This window comes from Phalacrocorax aristotelis, chromosome 1 (genome assembly GCF_949628215.1).
Source record: "Phalacrocorax aristotelis chromosome 1, bGulAri2.1, whole genome shotgun sequence".
Taxonomy (NCBI): domain Eukaryota; kingdom Metazoa; phylum Chordata; class Aves; order Suliformes; family Phalacrocoracidae; genus Phalacrocorax; species Phalacrocorax aristotelis.
Genome location: NC_134276.1, coordinates 98864989 through 98885355, shown reverse-complemented (window position 1 = coordinate 98885355; position 20367 = coordinate 98864989). Strand labels below are relative to the sequence as shown.

Here is a 20367-nt window from a genome sequence, read left to right as displayed (position 1 = left end):
TATTAAAGTTATTCCAGACACAGTATCAATACTATTGGAACAAAATACTTCAAGTTATAATTATTCTAATTGACCAATGCCGGTATCCACAATATCCTAACACGCAGACTAGGCTAGAGGCAAAACCGATCAGGGTGAAAAGTCTGGGAACGACCTTGAAATCCTCCCGTCCATAACGACACGGACCCTCAGCGCCTTCGCCTTCCCCCTGCTGCCTCCACACCCTCCTCGTTGCCTCCACACCCCACCTCCGCCGCCCTTAACACAGAGAGTCTCTCCATACGCCTGACCAACGGCACTAACCGACCCCGGAGCGGGGTGGGAAGGGAGGGACAGACAGACGCTGCGGAACGACTCCGGTAAGCGCGCGCACCTGCGCCAGCCACTGCGCATGCGCAGAGGGCGGTGGGTGGCTGGGTGGCAGGGCGGCGGTCGGGTGCGGCCGTCCCCTCGCAGCGTGGAGGGAAGGAATAGGGTGGAAATGGCGGGGCGGGTGGCCGAGCTTGGCCCTTCGGCGTCTCTCGACCTCGTTGCCCGGCGCCGCGTTTCCACGGCGCTCCCGTTCTGCGGGTGGAGCCATGGGTTTCCCTGCTGTGATAAAGCCCACGGTTTTACCTGAGGCCGGAGCCAGCGCGCGCGCGGCCCGTCAGCTGTTAACGGCCGCGGCGCGGGTCTGTCCCCTAGTTCCCCCACCGCGCTGCGCGGAGGCAGCCCCACCCCGGTTTATTTTCTCCCATTTCAAACCTTCCCCTGTTAAGAAGTTTCCGAAACCCAAGGGGTGCCCCGCGGGGAGTGGGCGCACCTTCCTGGTACGGGGGGCCGGGCGCGCGGGGACGTGCCTCCGCTGGGCTCGATCCGTTTTGCTTCCCCGCAGCTCCTCAAGTCCCCCCAGTTTCAGAGGGCCTCGGCGGCGGGCAGTGGCATGCCTCGCAGGCCCCCGTTGCTGGGGCCGGGGCCGAGGCTGAGTTCAGCTCACGAGTGGGGATAGAGGAGCTGCTGGTGGGAGAAGGATGTCCAGGGGGGAAGGGAAGCAGGCAATGGGCTGTAACGGCGTTTAGGGGGGGGTTAAAACACGTCTTCCTATGACTGCTGTTGTAGTCACCCTTGAACAACCGCACTCACCGCCGCCCGCTCTCCGATTCTCCCGTTTATAGCGCTGTTCGCTTAGACTTACCCCCACTGTTTTCAACGTTCTTCACACCAAACACGGGCACCTTTAAAGGTAGGAGCATATTAGCTGGCAGTGCATGGCCGCTGAGAGCTGGAAGAGTCTGTAGCTAGGGGTAGGAGACCACACGCATTCAGTTACTTCAGTTACTGCTTCCAGACTCTGGTGACCTGTGCAACCAGAATTTGTGATTTCTTGCAAGCATTAGTGGATCACAGCAGGTTCTTGCTCTACTTGAATCCCTTCTTAAACCACTCTTCATTTTGATAAATTGCTTACACTTAATTTCTAGCCATTTCTTAAAGTAGGTAGACTCAGAAATACTGTTATACTGCAAGAAGATAAATCAAGAAGGAAATGTGTATACTGTATAACAGAATAACAGCTATCCCTTTACTAACTAGAAATGCTCTCAGGGGTGACTGGATTACTTTAAAACAACAGCGGTAACTAAAGCACTCTTTTCTAAGACTTTTCTGCCAGGAACACCTCATATCTCTATTCAGCCCACTTCTTACGTAAATAACCACACAAGTATATCACGCCTGGAGGAAAAACTTAGTGCATGTTGGGATTTGCGTTTATTTCATGGGAAAAAAAGTAGTGGAAAAGGGAGGAGAGTGAATGAGAAGTAGGTGCATTTGCCTTCAGGATAAAGCTTCTCATTTTTCTCTTTGATTATGCAATCTAAGCTCTTCTCTCTTGCATCTTTAAAAATGGTGCTCTCTCACTGATGCCACTGTCTCTTCAGCAAAAATCTGTTTGTGTCAGCATGGACTTCAGAGGAGGGCAATAAAGCAACTATTCTTTACTTTTTTAAGACACACACCCCCCCAAAAAGAACTTGCTTCTGCCCAAATACCTGCAACCTATGTACCCTTATTTACTTTGAAAACCAGTCCTGAATTCTCTATGATAACTAGGGCCCCTGGGCATAAGCACCAACCTTAGGTCAGTGAGAGAGAGGTATTTATTCCTTTGAAAGCTCAGACTAGGGTCTTAGCACAGGCATGGGTGTGGAGAGAAGGGAAGAGGAACTCACGCATCCAGCTGATTTATTCTTTACCTACCCACAACACAGCCAGCGTAACAGATTGGGAGCCATTCTTTTTATCTCCCTCGCCTTGGCAGAGCAAGGAACTGGGGTTAGAGCTTCCCCACCCTTTCCTTTAATAAGCTGATTTGATTTGTTCTGGTTTTTTTTAATTGTACAACACCCCTTTCTATTCCAGTGTCATCCCCTCAGTGGCACTCCTGTGTCCGACCTGCATGCAGAGGTCACGTACACAACAGAGTGGGTCTATTCTGTGCGTGAGGAAGGACAGTTGCTCTTGAGAAAATGCTGCACCCAACCTTGCTTTTGCTCTTCCTAAATGTGATGAAACATGGACCTGATTAATTCTCTTATCGTTTGAGCATCTTACCCTTTGGTTTCTGCATGTTGCTGCATATAACAAACGAAGCGTGTTTTACGTTTGAATTTAATTTATGGTAAGATGAACACACACTAATGCTTTCCCCTATACAAGTAACAGAATATAGGTTCTGCTAGAAAAAAGCATCGGAACGCAATAATCACTAGTACTTAGTTAACATCAACTGCACCCAGCACAACTTACCACATGGTTTGGTGGAGCAGGCTAAGTACGTGTTCTCCCAGCTTTGTTTTTTTTTTTTAGCTGCACTTCCAATGTATTTCACTGCCTCTTGGGTCCCTCTTTCTCCCCTGTTTTGAATCTATTTCTTGACATTCACCACACGTGAGAGGTACAAGTCTGAGATGCTCACTGCCCTGTGAGCTCTGTGACAACAGCCAGCTGTTGGGGGAAGAGATACTGAAATGAGCACAATGGCTCGAGGGGAAGGCTGGCAGAACTTGGCTGGTATCTGCACTCATTAACAGCACCCAGCGCATCAATCCCTGCACGAGTTGTTCTGGCAAATGAGCCAGAGCATCTGCTGCTTCCTTCCTTGAGCTAGCGTCATGGCACGAACCTCAGACTCACGTGGGTAGGAGAAGGGTGGAAATCTGTAGAAAATTAGTGTTGTTAGTTTCTCCTAATTTTCACTCCTCATTCTGCCGTTGCTGCGCTTCTTTTTTGGTAGCCATTTAAATTTTTGCTACGTTTACTGAACACCTTTAAAAACGTTTTAGAATAAAAATCTTGAAGTAAACAGAAAAAATAAAGGAAAGCACTCAACTGACAGCAAAAAGGCATTGCAACTTAAAACCTTCACTTTAGAGGAAATAAATCCCCAAATGCAGTAATTTTAATTGATTTTGACATCAGCTGCTCTAACAGCCATTGCAACTAATAACCAGCTTTTCAAAAGTGTTTGCAATTAACCAGGCACTGTAACTGGTCAGAACAGCTCATGGGTAAGGCAGAAAGAGAATAGCATTACCTGACATGTTCATGAAATCCTGACTCCAGGGGGGAGACCGAAACCTCCTGGACAAGTCTTACCTTCCCTGCCCCACACAGAGCATACCCGCTCTGCCTCTTTCAGCTCAGCTGCTGGGAATTTGTGTTCAGCAACGGCGAACTTGGACTCGGTAGAAAAGCGATCCAGGCTGTAAGCCACTGTTAGGCTGTACTGCAGGGGCTCTCGATGCTGAACTCCTGACTGAATGGGACTGTGCACTTTGTAGCTGGCAGCAGTATGTATGCAGAACAGTGCTTTAGCACCCAGGGGGGAAAATAAATCCAGAAAAGCTTTCTCAAAGCATTCTGGGGCAAGAAACATATTTTCCAACCATGGTTATGCTGTATGGTGAAATACCTGTGGCTTTTTACAGTGTTTCAACATTTTTAATCAAGAAAATGTAACAGCTTCTTGCCATCTACAGTGCAAGTATCATAGTACCATCTCAGTACTGAAGCAAATCACTCTGAGTTGATGACAAACACAATGGACAAACACAATTTTTCCTTTCCCCTATTGCCAACGTGACACTTTGGGTTTGCTATAGGACAAAAGCCCTTACGTGAAAACAAACCTCGGTAACTAATCTCACAGATGTAAGTCACTTTGCTGCACAGTCTGTCTCCAAACCTACTGCAAGTGGAGCTCTGCTGTGTGTCACAGTGTGGATCAGCAGTATCCTCCTCCAGTAAGTTTCCTTCTCCCACCACCTTGTGTGATGAGGCCAACACACAGCTGCCATGAAAAGGCATGCCAAAAATACAGAGGGCTAAAGATTTGCTGACAGGTATGCCTGTATCAATAGTAAATATAAGGCCAAAAGTAGTTAGAAGACATGATGTTATGATGACTTTAAATAGCACCAAGGAAATCTCATTACTGACCAAGAATTCACAAAGCGATACTAACAAAGCTATTTACCCTGTCCAATTTCATGTAGCACCTAATAGTTTTTATATGATTGTCATCTGGAGGGATGGTATTTTTTCCATTTCTAGTTTTCAAGACGAGACATTCAGGCATCTTTATGTATGCAGGACACCAGCAAATCACCCTGACAAACTGACAGACAACTCATACTGTTACCTGGCTGTTAACTGAACAATTTCTGGAACAATAAAAAGGTACAGAAGCTGGTTAGTCTGGTAGGAGACTGACCGGTAGGTTTCTGCAAAAATACTCACTTTTCATACTGACACAACTAAAAAGAAAATTTTAATTTTACTGAGCGTAATAGCACTTGACACAGTAGGTTTTCCTGAGAGAACTCGCCACAGACCACAGCCAAGAAAGATTCAGTCTCCTCTGCTTTCGGCTGTTATCCTGTAACAAGTTATAAATATTTCAGAACACTACCCCGTGCCTCTGTATACTGTGGGATGTACAAAGTTCTGTGAGACCATGATTAAGCTTGCTGTGTGTTTTGAAGAAAAAATGTTTGATGCATTCATTAAGGAACAGAAAAGAACACTGGTAGAGAGGGTTCTGTACCTTGACGCTCCTTTACTTCAGAGCCCATGTGCCACAGATAGCATTCAATTAAATAATAGTCTTAGCAATAGACAATGACAATACACAGAACACTACACAACATCACTCCTTTGGCTCAAAGTAATTCCAGTTTGTTACTGAACGGTTGTTACGCAAAATCTCCAACGCATGGCTGACAACAGTAACCTTCACGTCCTATAGCTGAAAAGGCTAGTAACAACTCGGCAAAGGAAATTCAGATTGCACATCCCTTACGTAGCTTTATTTCTTCTGCAGTTTGAAAAAACGGCATCAGTATAACGTTGGTATTCATCTGCAAAAGGCTTAGCTGGGAGAGCAGCCGGCAGTCACTACTTGTCCAAGGTAAGCTCTGTCTGAAAAGGCGTGATTTTCTGACGTCTCCAAACAAAACAATTTGTTTGAAACAAAACCAAACAAGGTAATTGTTCTGAATTTTTTCATGTTGCAGCGCACCCAAGATACAGTTGTGTTCTCACAGGGATGTTAGTAACAGTAGCAATAATAAAACCACGCTGAGATGATGAGGTACCATAGCAATTGTTGCAGGGAAAGTCAGATCGTTTCTAAAAGGAGTGCTCTGGGAAGATTAGCTTTTAGAGGACTTTCTATCGCCTGGCCTAGTCAAAGCCCTTCCAGTGGTTAGATTTTTCCCTCCCGAAGCAGGATAGTATTTAAGATAATTTTTACAGTAAGAAAAATCATCCACTGGAACAACCTCCCCAGAGACACAGTAGAGTCCCTGTCACTGGAGGTCTTAAAAGATGCGATTGGACAGGGTGCTAGATCATCTCATCCAGGCTCTCTTTCCCAAAAAGGTTGGACCAGATGATCTTTTGAGGTCCCTTCCAACGTGGGCTGGTCTATGATTCTATGATTTTTGAGATACTGAGAGACTGAAGAGAGACATTTCTATATGACCACCAGCATGCAAGCATTTATTGTGTGATCATTCCTCTTTATATCAGCTAGAATCAATCATTACCAGAAAGGTAAGATGCAAACTGGCCTGGATGGACTTGTGCAGGCCAGTTAGCATGGGAGGGATGCTCAGCAGCACAAGAGTACAGAATACCCAGAATACCAGAGGATCATGTTAGGATACAGAGGTTTTGTGAATTCAGAGAGGTCTCTATGACCTTGGTATGCAACTCTTATGAAATAGGCAATTACATGTTAAAATGACTCAGGTTGATTCAGTGCATCATGAATGCTACTATCAGTAGTATTAACAGAGCAGATGTGCTCAACTCTGCAGCTAAGGCAAAAAACCTCTTCTTCCCCCCTTAAAAGCTTAATCACCATTTACATATGTCTAAATAAAATCCTGATCTAGGAACTCTATATGCAGCTCTGTAACCCTCTGTGTGTTTGTGTGTATATATAAAAATGGATTTTTTAGATGTTAGCCATCTTTATCTACCATAACAACTTGACTTAGGACCTCTACATTTGCTTCCCTTCCCGCCCCCCCCCTTTTTTTTTCTCCAAAGTATCCTGCCAAAAGATAATGTGCCTTTACCAATTAGGCACCAAACACAGGAAAAAAAAAATTTTCCTTTACTTTCAAGTACATAATCAATGTATTTCATAAATAAAACCTTCTCTCAAGCTTCCTCTTGAACAGTGAGTTTGGTGTGAAGGGGAAGCATTTGTGGTCAGGACAGCTGAGGATAAACTTAACTGGCTCAAACCAGGGGTGAAATAATCCAGGTGATAGAGGGGCATAAAACACTACTTCTCAGGATATTGGGAGGCTAATAAAATTACAGGATCTCATGGTATTGTGTGAAAAGGATCTGAGGAAGACAGAAGGGGCTAGGGAATGAAAAATTCTCTGTCCTACTGTTAAAAGAGATTTTCTTTTTCTGATATGTACCTTTGTCCCATCAAACATAGGTCCCTCCCATGCAGACATTTTATAGGCTTGTTGACATTTACAGAGAAGTAGTTGTGCTCCTCTGACACACAAAATCTGTCACCAGAAATCCCTTTCCTCTACACATCCTGTTGCAACCAAGCTTTACACAGAGCCTAGCATAGCGAGCCTCTGGACACTGCTATGGCACCAAGAAAACCACTGGAGGTTAATTTTAATGTTCAGGTTTTTATACCTTGGAAAATTTGTTGTAGAAATTATAAGGCATCCTTTAGGGGTCAAGTAGTCCATGTTAAATTCAGACTTTCAAAGCTGAAGTCTTTCCTACCCATATTTTTGCTAATACATAGAACATTTTCATAAATAGAATAGGCACAGACAGGATTTTTACAACCATCAATCTATCTTCACTGTCAAAACCAGCAGCTGCTTTATTCTCAGCAAAAACCTTTAGCATGGTTCTGTGGCTCAGTCTGCTGCCCCAAAGGGCCTTTTTCTTCAGCCACAGCTGGAGGGACAGATTTGCCTTCCAGGATTCCAGGCAGCAACTTTTTTTTTTTTTTTAGTTTATTCCTTTTTGATATCGGCTGCTTTTTCTCTGTGGGAAAGATACTATCTTCTTGACATGCAAAAGCCCAGACTGCACATCAATGTGTGGAGAATGGAATGAAAGTGTAGTATCAGCAATGATGCATTTGACCCAACCCACTATTTATATCCCCAATAGTCATGCAAACCTTGCCCGTTATACACTGGGGCATACTGCCTCCACGTGGCAGAATATGCTTCAGACATTCTTTTTTCTTCAATTTCACGCACTCTCGTGCGGTTATGAATTTCAGAAATAGTTTCAGAAACAGAAGGAATAGAATCCATATACTATTTCTGTGAGAAAGGGCAATATGGGGATGAAAAAATTCATGTATCATATTGAGAACAGTGTTTTTCACACAAATACTCACCAGGAACACACAGTAAAGTACAAAGGCTATATATATGTGTGTGTATATATATATATATATATATATATATAAAAGGAATGCTTTCTCAAATGTTTATTACATGATGAAAGAAGACTAATTGAAAAAAATTCACATCCTGAACTTGATCAAAGGGGACTGATTGCTCTTCAGGCCTATTAGCTAAAAGCAAGATTGAAAGAGCAGTTTTGAAAAATTACATAAAACTGTATCACATTCTTTTTTCAGTTCATAACTGGTTTGATTCAAACTTGACTAGAAGACCATAAAAGTTGCTGTAGCATTAGACCAGCTATCTGATTCAAGTAGCACTAACACTGTGTTATGGGTACAGGGTTTTTCCCATGACTAAAATGCAAATACTTTGCAAAACTGGTATATTTTCTTTCACACCACACTCATCCCCACCCCCGAAGCCCCAACGTCCACCTACTTTACCAATGTTGTTAGATACAAGACCTAAAGAAGATAAAAACCAAGACAATTATTGTTTTGCCTATTTGTGTCTTCACATTTCAGTCTCTACCTGCTGACCGCAAGTGCATTCCACCTCACTGTGAACAAGGTCTTCATGTGTAATTTCCAGACTGGAAAGAAGTGACATGGTATGGCTGAAAGGGTGCTGTAAATCACCAGTGCCATAATATTTAGGGTTTCCCTGCTTTGGTTAAGGTGTATTACGATCCTCCTGTCAATCTTAATCTTACTGCACATCAGACACAGTGCAAGGGGGTGCTAAATTTATGGCGAGATTTTTTTTCTTTTTCTTTTTTTTAAGACAGTGCAAGGTCTGGAGACAGCATGAGACTCTCAAGACTAGGGTGTTGCAGGGTGCTACGCCAATTTTAGCTTACATTTCATTGTATAACCATTTTCCCATCTCTGTTTGGTATCCAGCAAACAATCCTATTAGAAATTTTCCAAATGTCTGTGTGTGTTTGTCTCTAAGTGCTGTTCATTTTAAAACTTTTCAAAGTATAAATTAGTAGCTATACATCTGTTGTTGTTGCTCTGTTTGAACCTGTTGCTGTCCTGACTGCTGTTGCGCTGGCTGTGCCTGGGGCTGCAAGACATCAGTCTGAGGCACTGACCTCCACGTCAGAGGATGCTGTTCCGTTATCTGGTTCCCTAGAGGAGCAATGGAGTTCACCAAGGTGGTCAGGTTTATAAAATGGGCCACAGACTGAGGATTGGCTGCCTCTGGCTGCGGCTGGATCTGAATGTCGTTTTGGCGATTGTGCAGCATGGCGGAACCACTGACAGTGTCAAATGTCACGGTGAGAATTGAGTTGTCCAGCTGTAACTGGCGTTCAGGTGCAGTCAGATGGCTCATGGCCACTGGCTGGAGGTTTGTGAACTGGGTTCCAGCTGCCGTCGTAATGGGGGTAACAGTGATATTTGTCAGCCCAACAGAACTGGAAGGGGCTGTGACATTTGGGTCGCCAAGGGTCACCACCACCTGAGGAAAAAGAGACAGGTAACCTCAACCTTGTGCCTTGCAGCTGACTACCAAATATCAAGCATCAAGAAAGATCATCCGAGTGCCAATGGGCTCACATGTTGCTACTGCCAGCAAGAGAAGATATATTCCAAGCTTTCTATGTTCCCCTCTGTGTGTATAACAACTTCCACAGATAGAAATAAGAAGGTAATGGGAGGGAGGCATATGCAATGTTCAAAAAAACAAGCAGCTGAACTAACTTTTCACACCTTTAGTTGCTGCTTCAGCCAATGAGCGGCATCTGGCAACCACGGAGATAGTAACACCAAAGGAAATGAAAACAAACTCCTTGGTTTTTTTTAGAGTCTCTATTCATCTTCATATTGCCACAATTTATGAAATTAGCTCTAAATGTTCTGATCACTCTTTTGTGTTTGCTGTGAGGAAAAAAGAAGGGTTATCCTCTAAGCAATGCCTGCTACCCGGCACCCTGCTACTGGAGCTCACCTGCTGGATGCTCTGTACAGCCGAATTAGTCTCATCTCCAACATTCCCTGTGAATTCACCTTCCTTCTCTGTGTATTCACTGAAGGCAGGGTCCTCAGGCACTTGAGCTTCCTCCTCCTCACCTGACTTTTGTTTTCGTTTCGGGCCACGTTTAGGAGCTTTCATATGCTGTTTCCCTTCTGGTAATTCTCCCTGTTCCAAGGCTAATTCCGGCTGGAGCAACACATATCCAAACAAAACATGAAATAATTTTGCTTAGTAAAATTCCAAGTACAAGACTATCACCTGAAGTTGGTTTACTATCCATTTTCATTTTACCAGCACCCATGTTATACAACAAAACAGATCAACAGCTTGCATCTGCTTATACGTGTTAAGCTGGGGCTGACTCTCTAAAAAAGCCCATTCCTTGCCCATCAGCCTACACCCAGCTATGTTATGTTCCAAAAAAGTCATGTCCCCACCACACCCTCCGGTAGACCTGGAACTTAGCTGCCACCAGAATTCTGCAATGACGAATTTACCTGAACAATCCCAATTGAGGAGGCATCAATGGTGGTTGTCTCTGGCAGCTGCTCTAAATCGTCAATCCTTACCGAAAGAATCTGTAGACAAAGAGGTATCAGCTGGTGAACTGCAGCAGCGCATACCACACTCAGACAATACTGCAGTGCCCTAATAAATCCTGTCACAAAGCAAAAACGATGTAATCTAACATTTTACACATATCATTTTATACAAGGGATTTAACCATGGCCTTTTTTAAAATAACCTGTTGGCATATAATCTCTTCGTTCTTGCTGAAAACCAGCCAAGTTTAAAGAGAACAATAGAAGAATATTTTCATATTCTGAACAGAACACAACCCACTGGGAAGTGATGAATTCTACAGAAAACAAACAATGTGTCTGAAAAATAAAATTATTATTTTAACATTCCTATTTATAAACTATCAACCGTGTCCTACTTCATTATTTTCAGCTGAATCTATACATCTCAGCTTATCAAAGAACAGACCCAAATTGCCCTCTAGATTGCAGATATGTAGCTGCACTTTTAATCCAAAAAACAATAAACAAAGCTTTTTTTGACTTCCTTCCCAGTCATCATGATAAAAATTGTTCACAGCAAAGCAATAGTAATGATAAATTGGTAGTAAAAAAAAAAGTCTCAAAGGGAACGGACGAGCTTTAGTCAACCTAAATAAGAAATGCTGAGGAGAAACGTAATAGCTATTCAGAAATATAGAACACAGAAAAAGCCCCATTAAGGTCAGACAAAACATCCCTCTAATCCAGATTCTCTGCAGTCAGCATTCGTCTTTAATACTAAGAATAATTCTGTATCATCAGCAGATGCTGCCATCACCTTTCTATTCACCACTCCTTTCAGATCAATTCTGAATACAGAAAACACCATGGGGAAAAAAGAATCAATTATACTCAATAATGCATGAAGACAAATCATGAAAAAATACACATTTAAGCTGAGGCAGAAAAAGAAAAGGGATTCAAATAATCAGAACAACTTCATTTTTAGGGACTGACAATCAGATGTGTTTACTACTGAAACATAATGAAAGGTGATTCAGTTAAGTGCATGCTTAATAGACATTGCCTAAAATTGGCCCCAAAAGAACAGAAAAAAGAGAGACAAAACCCAAGTAATTCCTTTCAAGTCACTGAAGGCCATAAACTTCCTTTAAAAAAAAAAAAACAAACAAAAAACCCCCAAACAAACAAAAAAAACCCCCACAAAAAAAAACCCACACAAAAACCAAAACCAAAGAAACAAAAAAACCCAAACCAGACCACCCCACAATCTACCTGCCAAGCTAACTTACCTCCGGATGTTTACGCCTCATATGTCGACTCATGGACGCTCGGGTAGAAACCTTTGTCCCACACAGCTGACAGCTCTGGGCTTCTACCTTATCATGAGTGAGCTGGATGTGCTTCTGTAGCATGTAATCAGTGACATATTTCTTATCACAGACTGAACATGTCCACTGTTTTCCTACTGGTGGCAGATGGAAGGAAACGCTGTTAGCAACAGCCCCCAGAGATGCGTATCATATGGTCAGCACCTCAACAAGTGGAACAATTGTATGTTGGGAACACGATGTGTAACACTAGTTCCAAGGCTGGCAAGTCTAAAGCAAGCTTAGGAACAAAATCAAGATGATGTCTTTGGATACTGTGTTTTAGAGGATTTACCTGTATGAATCAACTTATGAGTCTCCATTGTATTTCTCTCGCTAAACGTCTTGCCACAGAGCTCACACATGAAATCTTTGATTCCTGCATGAAGAGCACGTTTAGAATCAGAGTGAAAAAAGTCTAAGGTATCTGGGACAATTGCAAGTCTCATATTACTAAAAAAAATAGAACAAATACATCACAGCCAAACAAGTAGAAGAAGCTCAGCTTCACCAGCTATTTCTGTCTTAACCCATGACACTATCTCTGGCAGAAAATGAATCCAAGAGAAATCGATGTGGGAGGTAAAATTTTGTTTGGGGAAACGCGAACTGGAAGACTAACTTAAAACCAACACTCTAGACCTACCCTAGACCAAAACAACCTCTCTTAAAAAAAAGCAAAACTTGAAACCAACTAAACTATATATCTTAACCATATAACAGGTGGTCCTGGCTGACAAGAGGACAAAATTGCACTTTTCAAAAAGCAAAATACGTGTATTTTTTTCATTAGTGTTCTTCACACTCTCTGACTGTTTCTAGGTAAGAGTTCTCTCAGGAAGCATTTAACTGATCCAGTGCGACTTTTGTACATCTTTAGAGCCCTCACCCGTGTGTCTTTTGTAATGCTTCAGCATGTTGACTTTCTGTGCAAATTTTCGGTGACATTCTTTGCATTCATATTCTTTAATCCCTTTGTGAAGTTTCATGTGGTGACGAAGTGCATGTTTTGTCTTCATTCCTGTGAGACACAAAGTTGCAGCATGACAATTAGTCCATTGCTCCCACCCTCAGAGGAGAACTCAGGATCATCATGTTGTTAGCCAAGAGCTCTAAGATTATATTTGCTGCGTGTCCAGAATGGCATAGCCTCAATTGTTTAGGTAGCAGTGCACTTTACCATTATTATTTTAATTCCAGGAAAAAGCTCTGGAAAACATCTGAGTAACCACTGAGGAAAAAGCAAAACAGCAGGGACAAGCAAAGACAAAACATCATTAGAGATGTCAGACTTACTGCCTTCCACTAAAATACCAGTTTGGATTTGTTCAAGTTATAACACAAACAATTCAAAAAGTCAAAGCAACTTTAACTCTAAAGGCTCTTACGGGGCAAAATTATTTCTTATGCCTGAAAACAGCCTAGAATGAAAAAATTAACTTGTATTCACTTTTGTGCTGCAAATGCATTGCAACTCAGTCAGGCAAGCACTCTTCAAGAAGCAAATTTTATTGAAATCAGTTTTGTCTTACAGGCCATGAAACTAAACTGTATAAAATATGGGGTAGTTTATGTAACCATGCGGCTTCTGATTGATACAGTTTCTTCCTCTCAAAAATGCAGGGTTTACAGCACTCCAAGGACCGTCCCAATATTCTAAGAATGGAAGAGTTTTAATTCAGATATTCACCTGCTATTCAGTATCACAATTAATGGAAAACAAGGCATTAGACATACCTTTGCCACATTCTGCACACAAGTATTCTCGGATATTATCATGGACTCGCATATGTTCTTTTAACATGTCTTTTCTAGCAAATGATTTGCCACATTGCTCACAAGCATGACTTTTTACACCTTAAAAATAAATTTAAAAGACAACATAAACAAAAAAAATGTTAATGAAAAATGTGCATCTCCTAAAAACTGACTAAACTGGTGAATTAGAGGGCAACAGTCCACCTGTGTTGTCAACCACACCTTTCATATTGTAGCCCAAACTAAATTAGAAGACTTTGCAGAGAGAAAAGCTGGCTTTTTGTGTGAGATCTGAAAAAAAAAGATAAAGCCTGAGGTCGGAAAATACTGAGTAGCATGAAATAATAATGAGCTGTTAAAAATGATTTTGCAGTAGCAGTTTTCAGCCTGTGTAATGGTGAGAAGGTGGCATGGATAAGAAGTTGGGGAAGAACAAAATACGGAATTAGGATTTTTAGCAGGTGAATCCTGCAGCATATTAACTAGGAATCTGGATTGTGTGCCTAGACCAAATACCTTCATTAATACTACCTGCTTTAGAAAACCGGTCTAGCCTAGAAGCATAAATATAACATTTGTCTTATTGTAACTTACAGTAAAAGCCCATAACTTATTTCCTCCTGAAGAAAACAAGACTGGCACTGGCAACAGAAATGTCACTTAATATTGATAATAATAAAGAAACACAACATCTTTACCTGTATGTATAAGCTTATGTCTTTCCAGATTTCCTATGCTGTTAAAAATCCTTCCACAGATTTCACATGGATGGATGTATCTGAAACCAGACAGACAAAAACCTGTGATTCTTTTCTTGAGACAGAGGTGGTTTTCAGGCATCTTTGTCAGTAACTGTATTTCATTTGGTAATACTAATTACTATAAAAGTTCCTTGAAACATAGATGCGTTTTTAAAATGAGCCTTAAGAAACCCATATGCTCACTGCACGCTTGGGAGTAGTCTGGCATTGCTATATCCTCAAATCTTAGTTTTTTAAAAGTATTTACCAAAATCATAGATTTATACTTTACAAAGCCCAAACTGGGAGGCTGTTGACTAATCATCTGTGTAAAGCGAATCATTAGGGATATATATTGAAAGCTTTTAATAAACATTTTAACACCCAGTATACAGATACTTTAGTACAGCCCAGTTCTCTAAAAGCATGAGGTGGCAGAGCCACTGTAACTTCAAAAAGATAGATCCTCTTATCAGTCCAACATGTCATCTTACTTCTGCACATTAGGATCAGGCAGGTTCTCCCGATGAATGACCATATGTGCGTGGTAAGTTGCCTTCAAGGCAAAACGTCGGTTACAAATGCTACAGCCATAGCCCTTCTCCTTGTGCACGTCCATTATGTGCTTCAGATACTCCTTCCCTCTGCCGAAAGTCAACTGTGGAATGTACCAATAGTGAATGAAAGAGGGAAAAACATCCTCGGGAACAGCAACAATCCAGTAACACATTACTGGGTTCTAGAGTCAGAGCTAGTAGACATAAATATCCTGTGTGTCACTAGATGAAAAATCTGTGAAAGCTGCATTTAGGCCTGAACCTCTTTGGCCACTACATGCATGTTGCCAGGACATCAGTTAACTCATTCGGAAAACTAGCTTGACACAGTATCTCTGCTTCTTACACTGCACAAGTAGAGGAGCTCCAATTATTTGCGCGCTCTCAGAACACCCCTGAGGAGAGCCACGTCTAACCTCCTCTAGCTGTCAAAGCAAGGACACCACAGGTGGCCAAAATGTCTTTTGGGTTCTAGGGGTAAGATCTAGTCTGCAGAGCAAGCTTTGGCAGTAGCTCCAGAAAGGTTGGTATTTCTAGGCACTGCAGGGCAGGGATTCCAGATCAGCTCCTGGAAGTGCTACAACTATGATAGACAGGTGCTCCACCACTTAGCTCCCTGGGCTAAGCAACCGGGCAAAGTGCTATAACAACATGATCTTTTCCTCCAATTTTGGAACTAGTCAGGGTGTTTCTGATAGCACTGCACAGCTCGGTGAAGGTGTACTTTGGGGTGAGAAAAAAAATAAACTGATTCTTAAGAGCTCAGGAAAGATATTTCACGAAGACTCATTCGTATGTTGTTCTCCCTTAGGAATGTGCGAACGGATATTTTCAGCCAGAGAACCTCCCCATCTCATCACAGGTAACACTCATTTTCCATAGCTGTTGCCTTACACAACTGTTTACTTCACAAACACCTGCAAAAGCACTAAAAAAACCCAGCTTCCAAAAAGAGCTTTCAAATTTGAATGGCACAATTGCCCTCATTTGGAAGCAATTTTATATAGTTTATGTACCCATTAAGTGTCATGCGTTAAAATTACCACATTGAAAGCAAGCACGTGATTTAACTGCTGTGATACCACATCTTCTTATGCTTGAAATCGGTTTGCACTTGAAACCAGTTCACAGATAAGAACAGAAAACTGAAGTATTATTATCTCCACATCGTTAAAATGAAGATAAGGTAAGCACTTTCACCACAGTCGTAGACTTATTTCACAGTGTAGACTGTGAAATAAGCTCTGATTTCCAGGAGCCAAGCCAGGGGCTTAACTACCAAAACTCCCCTGTCCCTATGTCAGTTTGGCCAGTTTTGCTGTTCTCACTGATTGCTTGTGTATCCCACCCACCCCAGCACAATGCGCTCACACAGTAAGGGCACAGAATCCAAATTGGCCCTAAGGACCCCATTCTTCCCCATTACTTCTTTACAAAATGGCAAAAGCCATGCAGTAAGAGGTTTAAAAAGTATTCCTTTCTCAGCTGCCAACTGGGTAAAGCATGTTCCAGTCATACTTCTGATGCCACCTGTCAGTAACAGAGTAGGCCAAGAATAAGCAGTCACACTGAACGTAAGCAGCAGTCTTAATCCTTCAAACTGGATATCCACTAGAGGACCATCTGATCTCATAAAAATTAATCAGTTTGTGGACTGTATCATTCAGAAGTGCTCTAACAATTTTAATTTGCACGTCAGTAAAAGGTGGTGTAAGATCTGAATGTTCCTTTATTGCTTCCTCCTCCAGCTTTGTTTGCTTGCTTCCTTGCACACAGGTAAGTGTATGTGTGTGTATTTCTCTTTTTAAGCATTTAGCATTCACCTTACAGAACACCACCTACAGTCTTAAGGAATAGCATCACTTCATAGATTAGAGGTAACAAGCACCGCAGAAGAGAGCAGACCTATTGACTGGCCTTCTCTTCGTGAACCCTTAACGTTATTTAAAATTCTGAATGATTTTTAGATATCTCCACTCCCTCCCCCCCATCCCAAAACAAGTTAATTTGAAAGTATTTAAAGCTACCTGGCACCTTTTGCAGCTATACTTGTGAGGCTCAGAATCTGCACTTTCATCGGAGTTGTCATCGTTCTCCTCTGATGAGATTCCAATTTTACCAATGAACTCTTCTCTCTGGTGATCATCCATTAGTGCTATGTCCTGTGTAGGGTGGGAAAGAATATTCTGTTTTAATTGATTAACCTTCTATTTCAAAAGGTAACATCTTAGCAGCTTTCGTTGCCATGCAGACTGCCTGGCATTAACAATTGCTGTAACATTATTTATTTAAAATATCCTCCTGCTTCATTTAATCCAGGTAAACAAAGTTCCTCTGTCTGTGACTAAACAAGGAACAACTGTTTATCCGAACAAATAATACTCAATTTTTTGTGCATAAAAGGAACTTTAATGTAAACAGAGACTCGATGGGTACCGTATTGCATCCATAAAAGCATCTTTATGAGCACCACTGAGTGGTACAACTCACTTTCAATTCAATCCCTTACAATTCAGTGTTAACCTAGTTACATCAAAATAAGCTGGGTCTGATTAAACACTATCAATAGGGTTTTCTTTATGATTTCGAACATTTTGATAAAACCAGATAAGGAACTCAATGCACATGCGCAGTTATGCTGACATATACAAGAGAATCACAGTCACTGGCACAGAAAGGGCAGGAACAATTCGTTCTCTTGTTTGGTTTCTCCCCTGTGAAGAGGAGAGGGGATGATAGTAACCCCTCAGCCCAACCAAACTACAAACACATCTGCCTGCAGCCTTCCTGTTACATTATTCTCCCTGTTTTAAACTGAGCAACCTCTGTGGTTCACCCAAGGTCACAGAAGTGGTTTTTCCATAGCATTCAGAACTGTGTTCTGCAGTGATAGCTGAAATAACTTCAAATCTCATAGTCCACGTACTCTGTAGCAATCCAGATGTAGAAACAGAGCCATGGGTAAATCAGAGCACAACTCATGCTAGGCTGCTGTAGAAAAATCACTGCACAGGGAACACAATCACTGTTGCCGTTGCCTGTGTGAGCACAGTCTCAATATAATTATTGATATGTTTATGTATCTGCTAAGTAACACGCCTTTTCTAACAAATCATTAACACAGTACCTTAAAATGGACATGAATATGATCTCTCAACACATCCACCCTGAAAAATTTACGTCCACAGATTTCACAAGTGTATTTCTTGTCTCCATGTGTTAGAAGGTGTTTGTTCATATTGCTCCTACATGAAAATACCTAAAAGAAAAGGAGGAAGGAAGGGTTTTGGTATCATGTCCACCAGGGCTACAGTTCTTTGCAAGTTATCCAACGGATAGCACAGAACATATTTACTGTCCTGTTTTATTCATTCGGGCCAGAAGCATGTAGAAGCTCCTGTTATCCAGCCAGCAGGCTACCTCAGAAACTGCTGGCACAACAAAAATACAGGTGTACAGTTCCAAGGAACTGACTGAAACTGGCCATTCATCAGAGGTGAACTTCCAAAAAAAGCTGCAGCAGAATTACATAGGGTAGATTCAGAAATATTTAGACAGTGTCTTTTGAATCATGAATGTTCCACCTACCTATAAAAAGGCACATCCACAAAATCTACCTTCACTGATATGTAACATAGCTGAAGCATCAAAAACAAAGGTCTACACACTAACTTAAGAGTTGCTTGAGTACATCTTGCACTGTGATTCATTAAACATCACTAGTTAAACCCACGGTCTTTGTACCTGTGATAACAACTTAAGATCACGAGCGTTAAACGCCCAAATGCAACAGTGCCATGACTACACCATGAGTTCACTTTGATTTCTAATAGAAAGCGATTCCCAGTGCACAGTCAACTCCAGCTGTTTACATTCCAGCAGAAAAACTTCACTCTGAATAACATAAGCCATGAGATTTCACTGACAGACACAGTGGCCGTGTTACACCCTACCTCGTGCTACATGCCCAGAAAAGAAGTCTAGTCTGAACTTCAGTTTTGTTCTTTTGTCCTAACAGCTCCCACCATCCACGGTCACAGTGGGCTTGGATATATAATGGAGCTAAGGCAGTTTAAAGACTAATGTTTTGGCTGGGCAAGAGGGCTTACTGGTAACTAACCACGTGCCTGTCTGAGCTGCGAGGTAATCTGACTTAGCGCATACCTCAGTGCAAGTCATTTACCTCAACCTTTTGGCAGGCTGTGTGCCTACTCGGGCAGGCTGCTACTGTGGTTTGATATATGGGTGGTAACTTGTCATGCCACAGTAACTCATCTGGAGGCACTGGGTTGAGGTGCGCCATACCCCTGCAGTATCCTTGGAGCTGCAATGCAGAATTTCACATGGCACACGCTGGCAAAGACGCCTACCTTCCCGCACACGGGGCATCCCGAAGGCTCCTTCTTGTAGCGAACCATGTTTTCCGTGCTGTGGTCAAAGTCTTCTCTTTTCACACGCCTCACCCCTTAACAGAACAGTCCCCATCAAAAGAAAAAATAAAAAATAAACCATGGTTTTCCACTCCAATCTGCATGCCCTTTCAGGTGAATACTGTAAAGAAGAGTGAAACACTGGGAAGAGCCTCAGTGCAGAATTTAATTGCTAACAAAAGGATAATTTCTAAACTGAAATGGTGTCTTAAGAATACAAAAGCAGTCTGCCAAAGTAATGTATTCTGGTTTGTTGGTTATTACACCAATTGTACAGTATCTGAGAGCAGACATTAATTGTCAACACCTGGAAACAGGTAGATCTAGTAGGCCTGGGCACTTTGATCAGGTATTGGGCCCAGAAATTCCCCCTCACAGTCTCCAAGGAGAAAGGCAACCATCCAGCATCACCTTTAATTCTCAATGAGGATTTCAGATCTCTTTCTCCGCTACTTTCAGGAGGGAAGAGGGCTGCTGCTGTTCGGTGACATCTAAACATGAGACGCCTTGCCATTGCCATTCATCCCCTTGTCCTCCGGCTGTCCTCTAGTCCATGACACAAAGGTCTGAATCACAAGAGCAGCCAGTGATGGTCGGCTACGGCCTAAACACCAAGTTAGACAATCTGGCTGCTTGTTTTAGATCACCTTTGGTTTTATCATCTGGATCACTAGAAGCATTTTAATACATATGTCGGCAATCTACCACCACCCAAGTTTTTCTGGAGCCTTTGAGTACCTATAACATCCTTTGGTGTTTGAGATTTTGAACAGTAAATGCTCATAATCTCATTTTCATGTATTCTCAAGATTTGAGAGATAACATCACACAGCATTCCATTTATATTGTATTTATACAGTAGTTGCTTTCAGTTGTGCTTTGCAAGTTAATTCTCTGTCTTGAAATTTTCAAGTTACCTCACTTTTTTTAAAAAAGGAAGACTAGAATTCAAAGAAAGAAGAAGTTATAACGAAATTCAACTAGTTGAAACAAATGAATAATAAGCCAAGCAACTTTCAGATGACTGTTAGTAGCACTGGGTCCAGTCAC

At 42.0% G+C, this 20367-nt stretch overlaps 1 protein-coding gene across 16 annotated transcripts in view; it reads right to left on the bottom strand.

Moving 5' to 3' along the window:
- Positions 1–8023: 8023 nt before the first annotated feature.
- Positions 8024–20367, bottom strand: part of PRDM15 (PR/SET domain 15) — a 43942-nt gene continuing 31598 nt past the window's right edge. For 14 of the 16 annotated variants that reach the window (XM_075099355.1, XM_075099404.1, XM_075099414.1 and 11 more), the window contains 12 exons: positions 19258–19352; positions 18015–18146; positions 16915–17049; positions 14825–14988; positions 14289–14368; positions 13570–13689; positions 12722–12853; positions 12128–12211; positions 11755–11930; positions 10436–10516; positions 9912–10124; positions 8024–9422 (listed from right to left, as the gene is read on the bottom strand). In XM_075099355.1, the coding sequence (XP_074955456.1) occupies positions 8946–9422; positions 9912–10124; positions 10436–10516; positions 11755–11930; positions 12128–12211; positions 12722–12853; positions 13570–13689; positions 14289–14368; positions 14825–14988; positions 16915–17049; positions 18015–18146; positions 19258–19352 (1889 nt within the window). In that variant the 3' untranslated portion in view covers positions 8024–8945. The remainder of the gene's footprint in view (positions 9423–9911; positions 10125–10435; positions 10517–11754; positions 11931–12127; positions 12212–12721; positions 12854–13569; positions 13690–14288; positions 14369–14824; positions 14989–16914; positions 17050–18014; positions 18147–19257; positions 19353–20367) is intronic. The other 2 variants (XM_075099397.1, XM_075099433.1) reach the window with 1 other exon arrangement.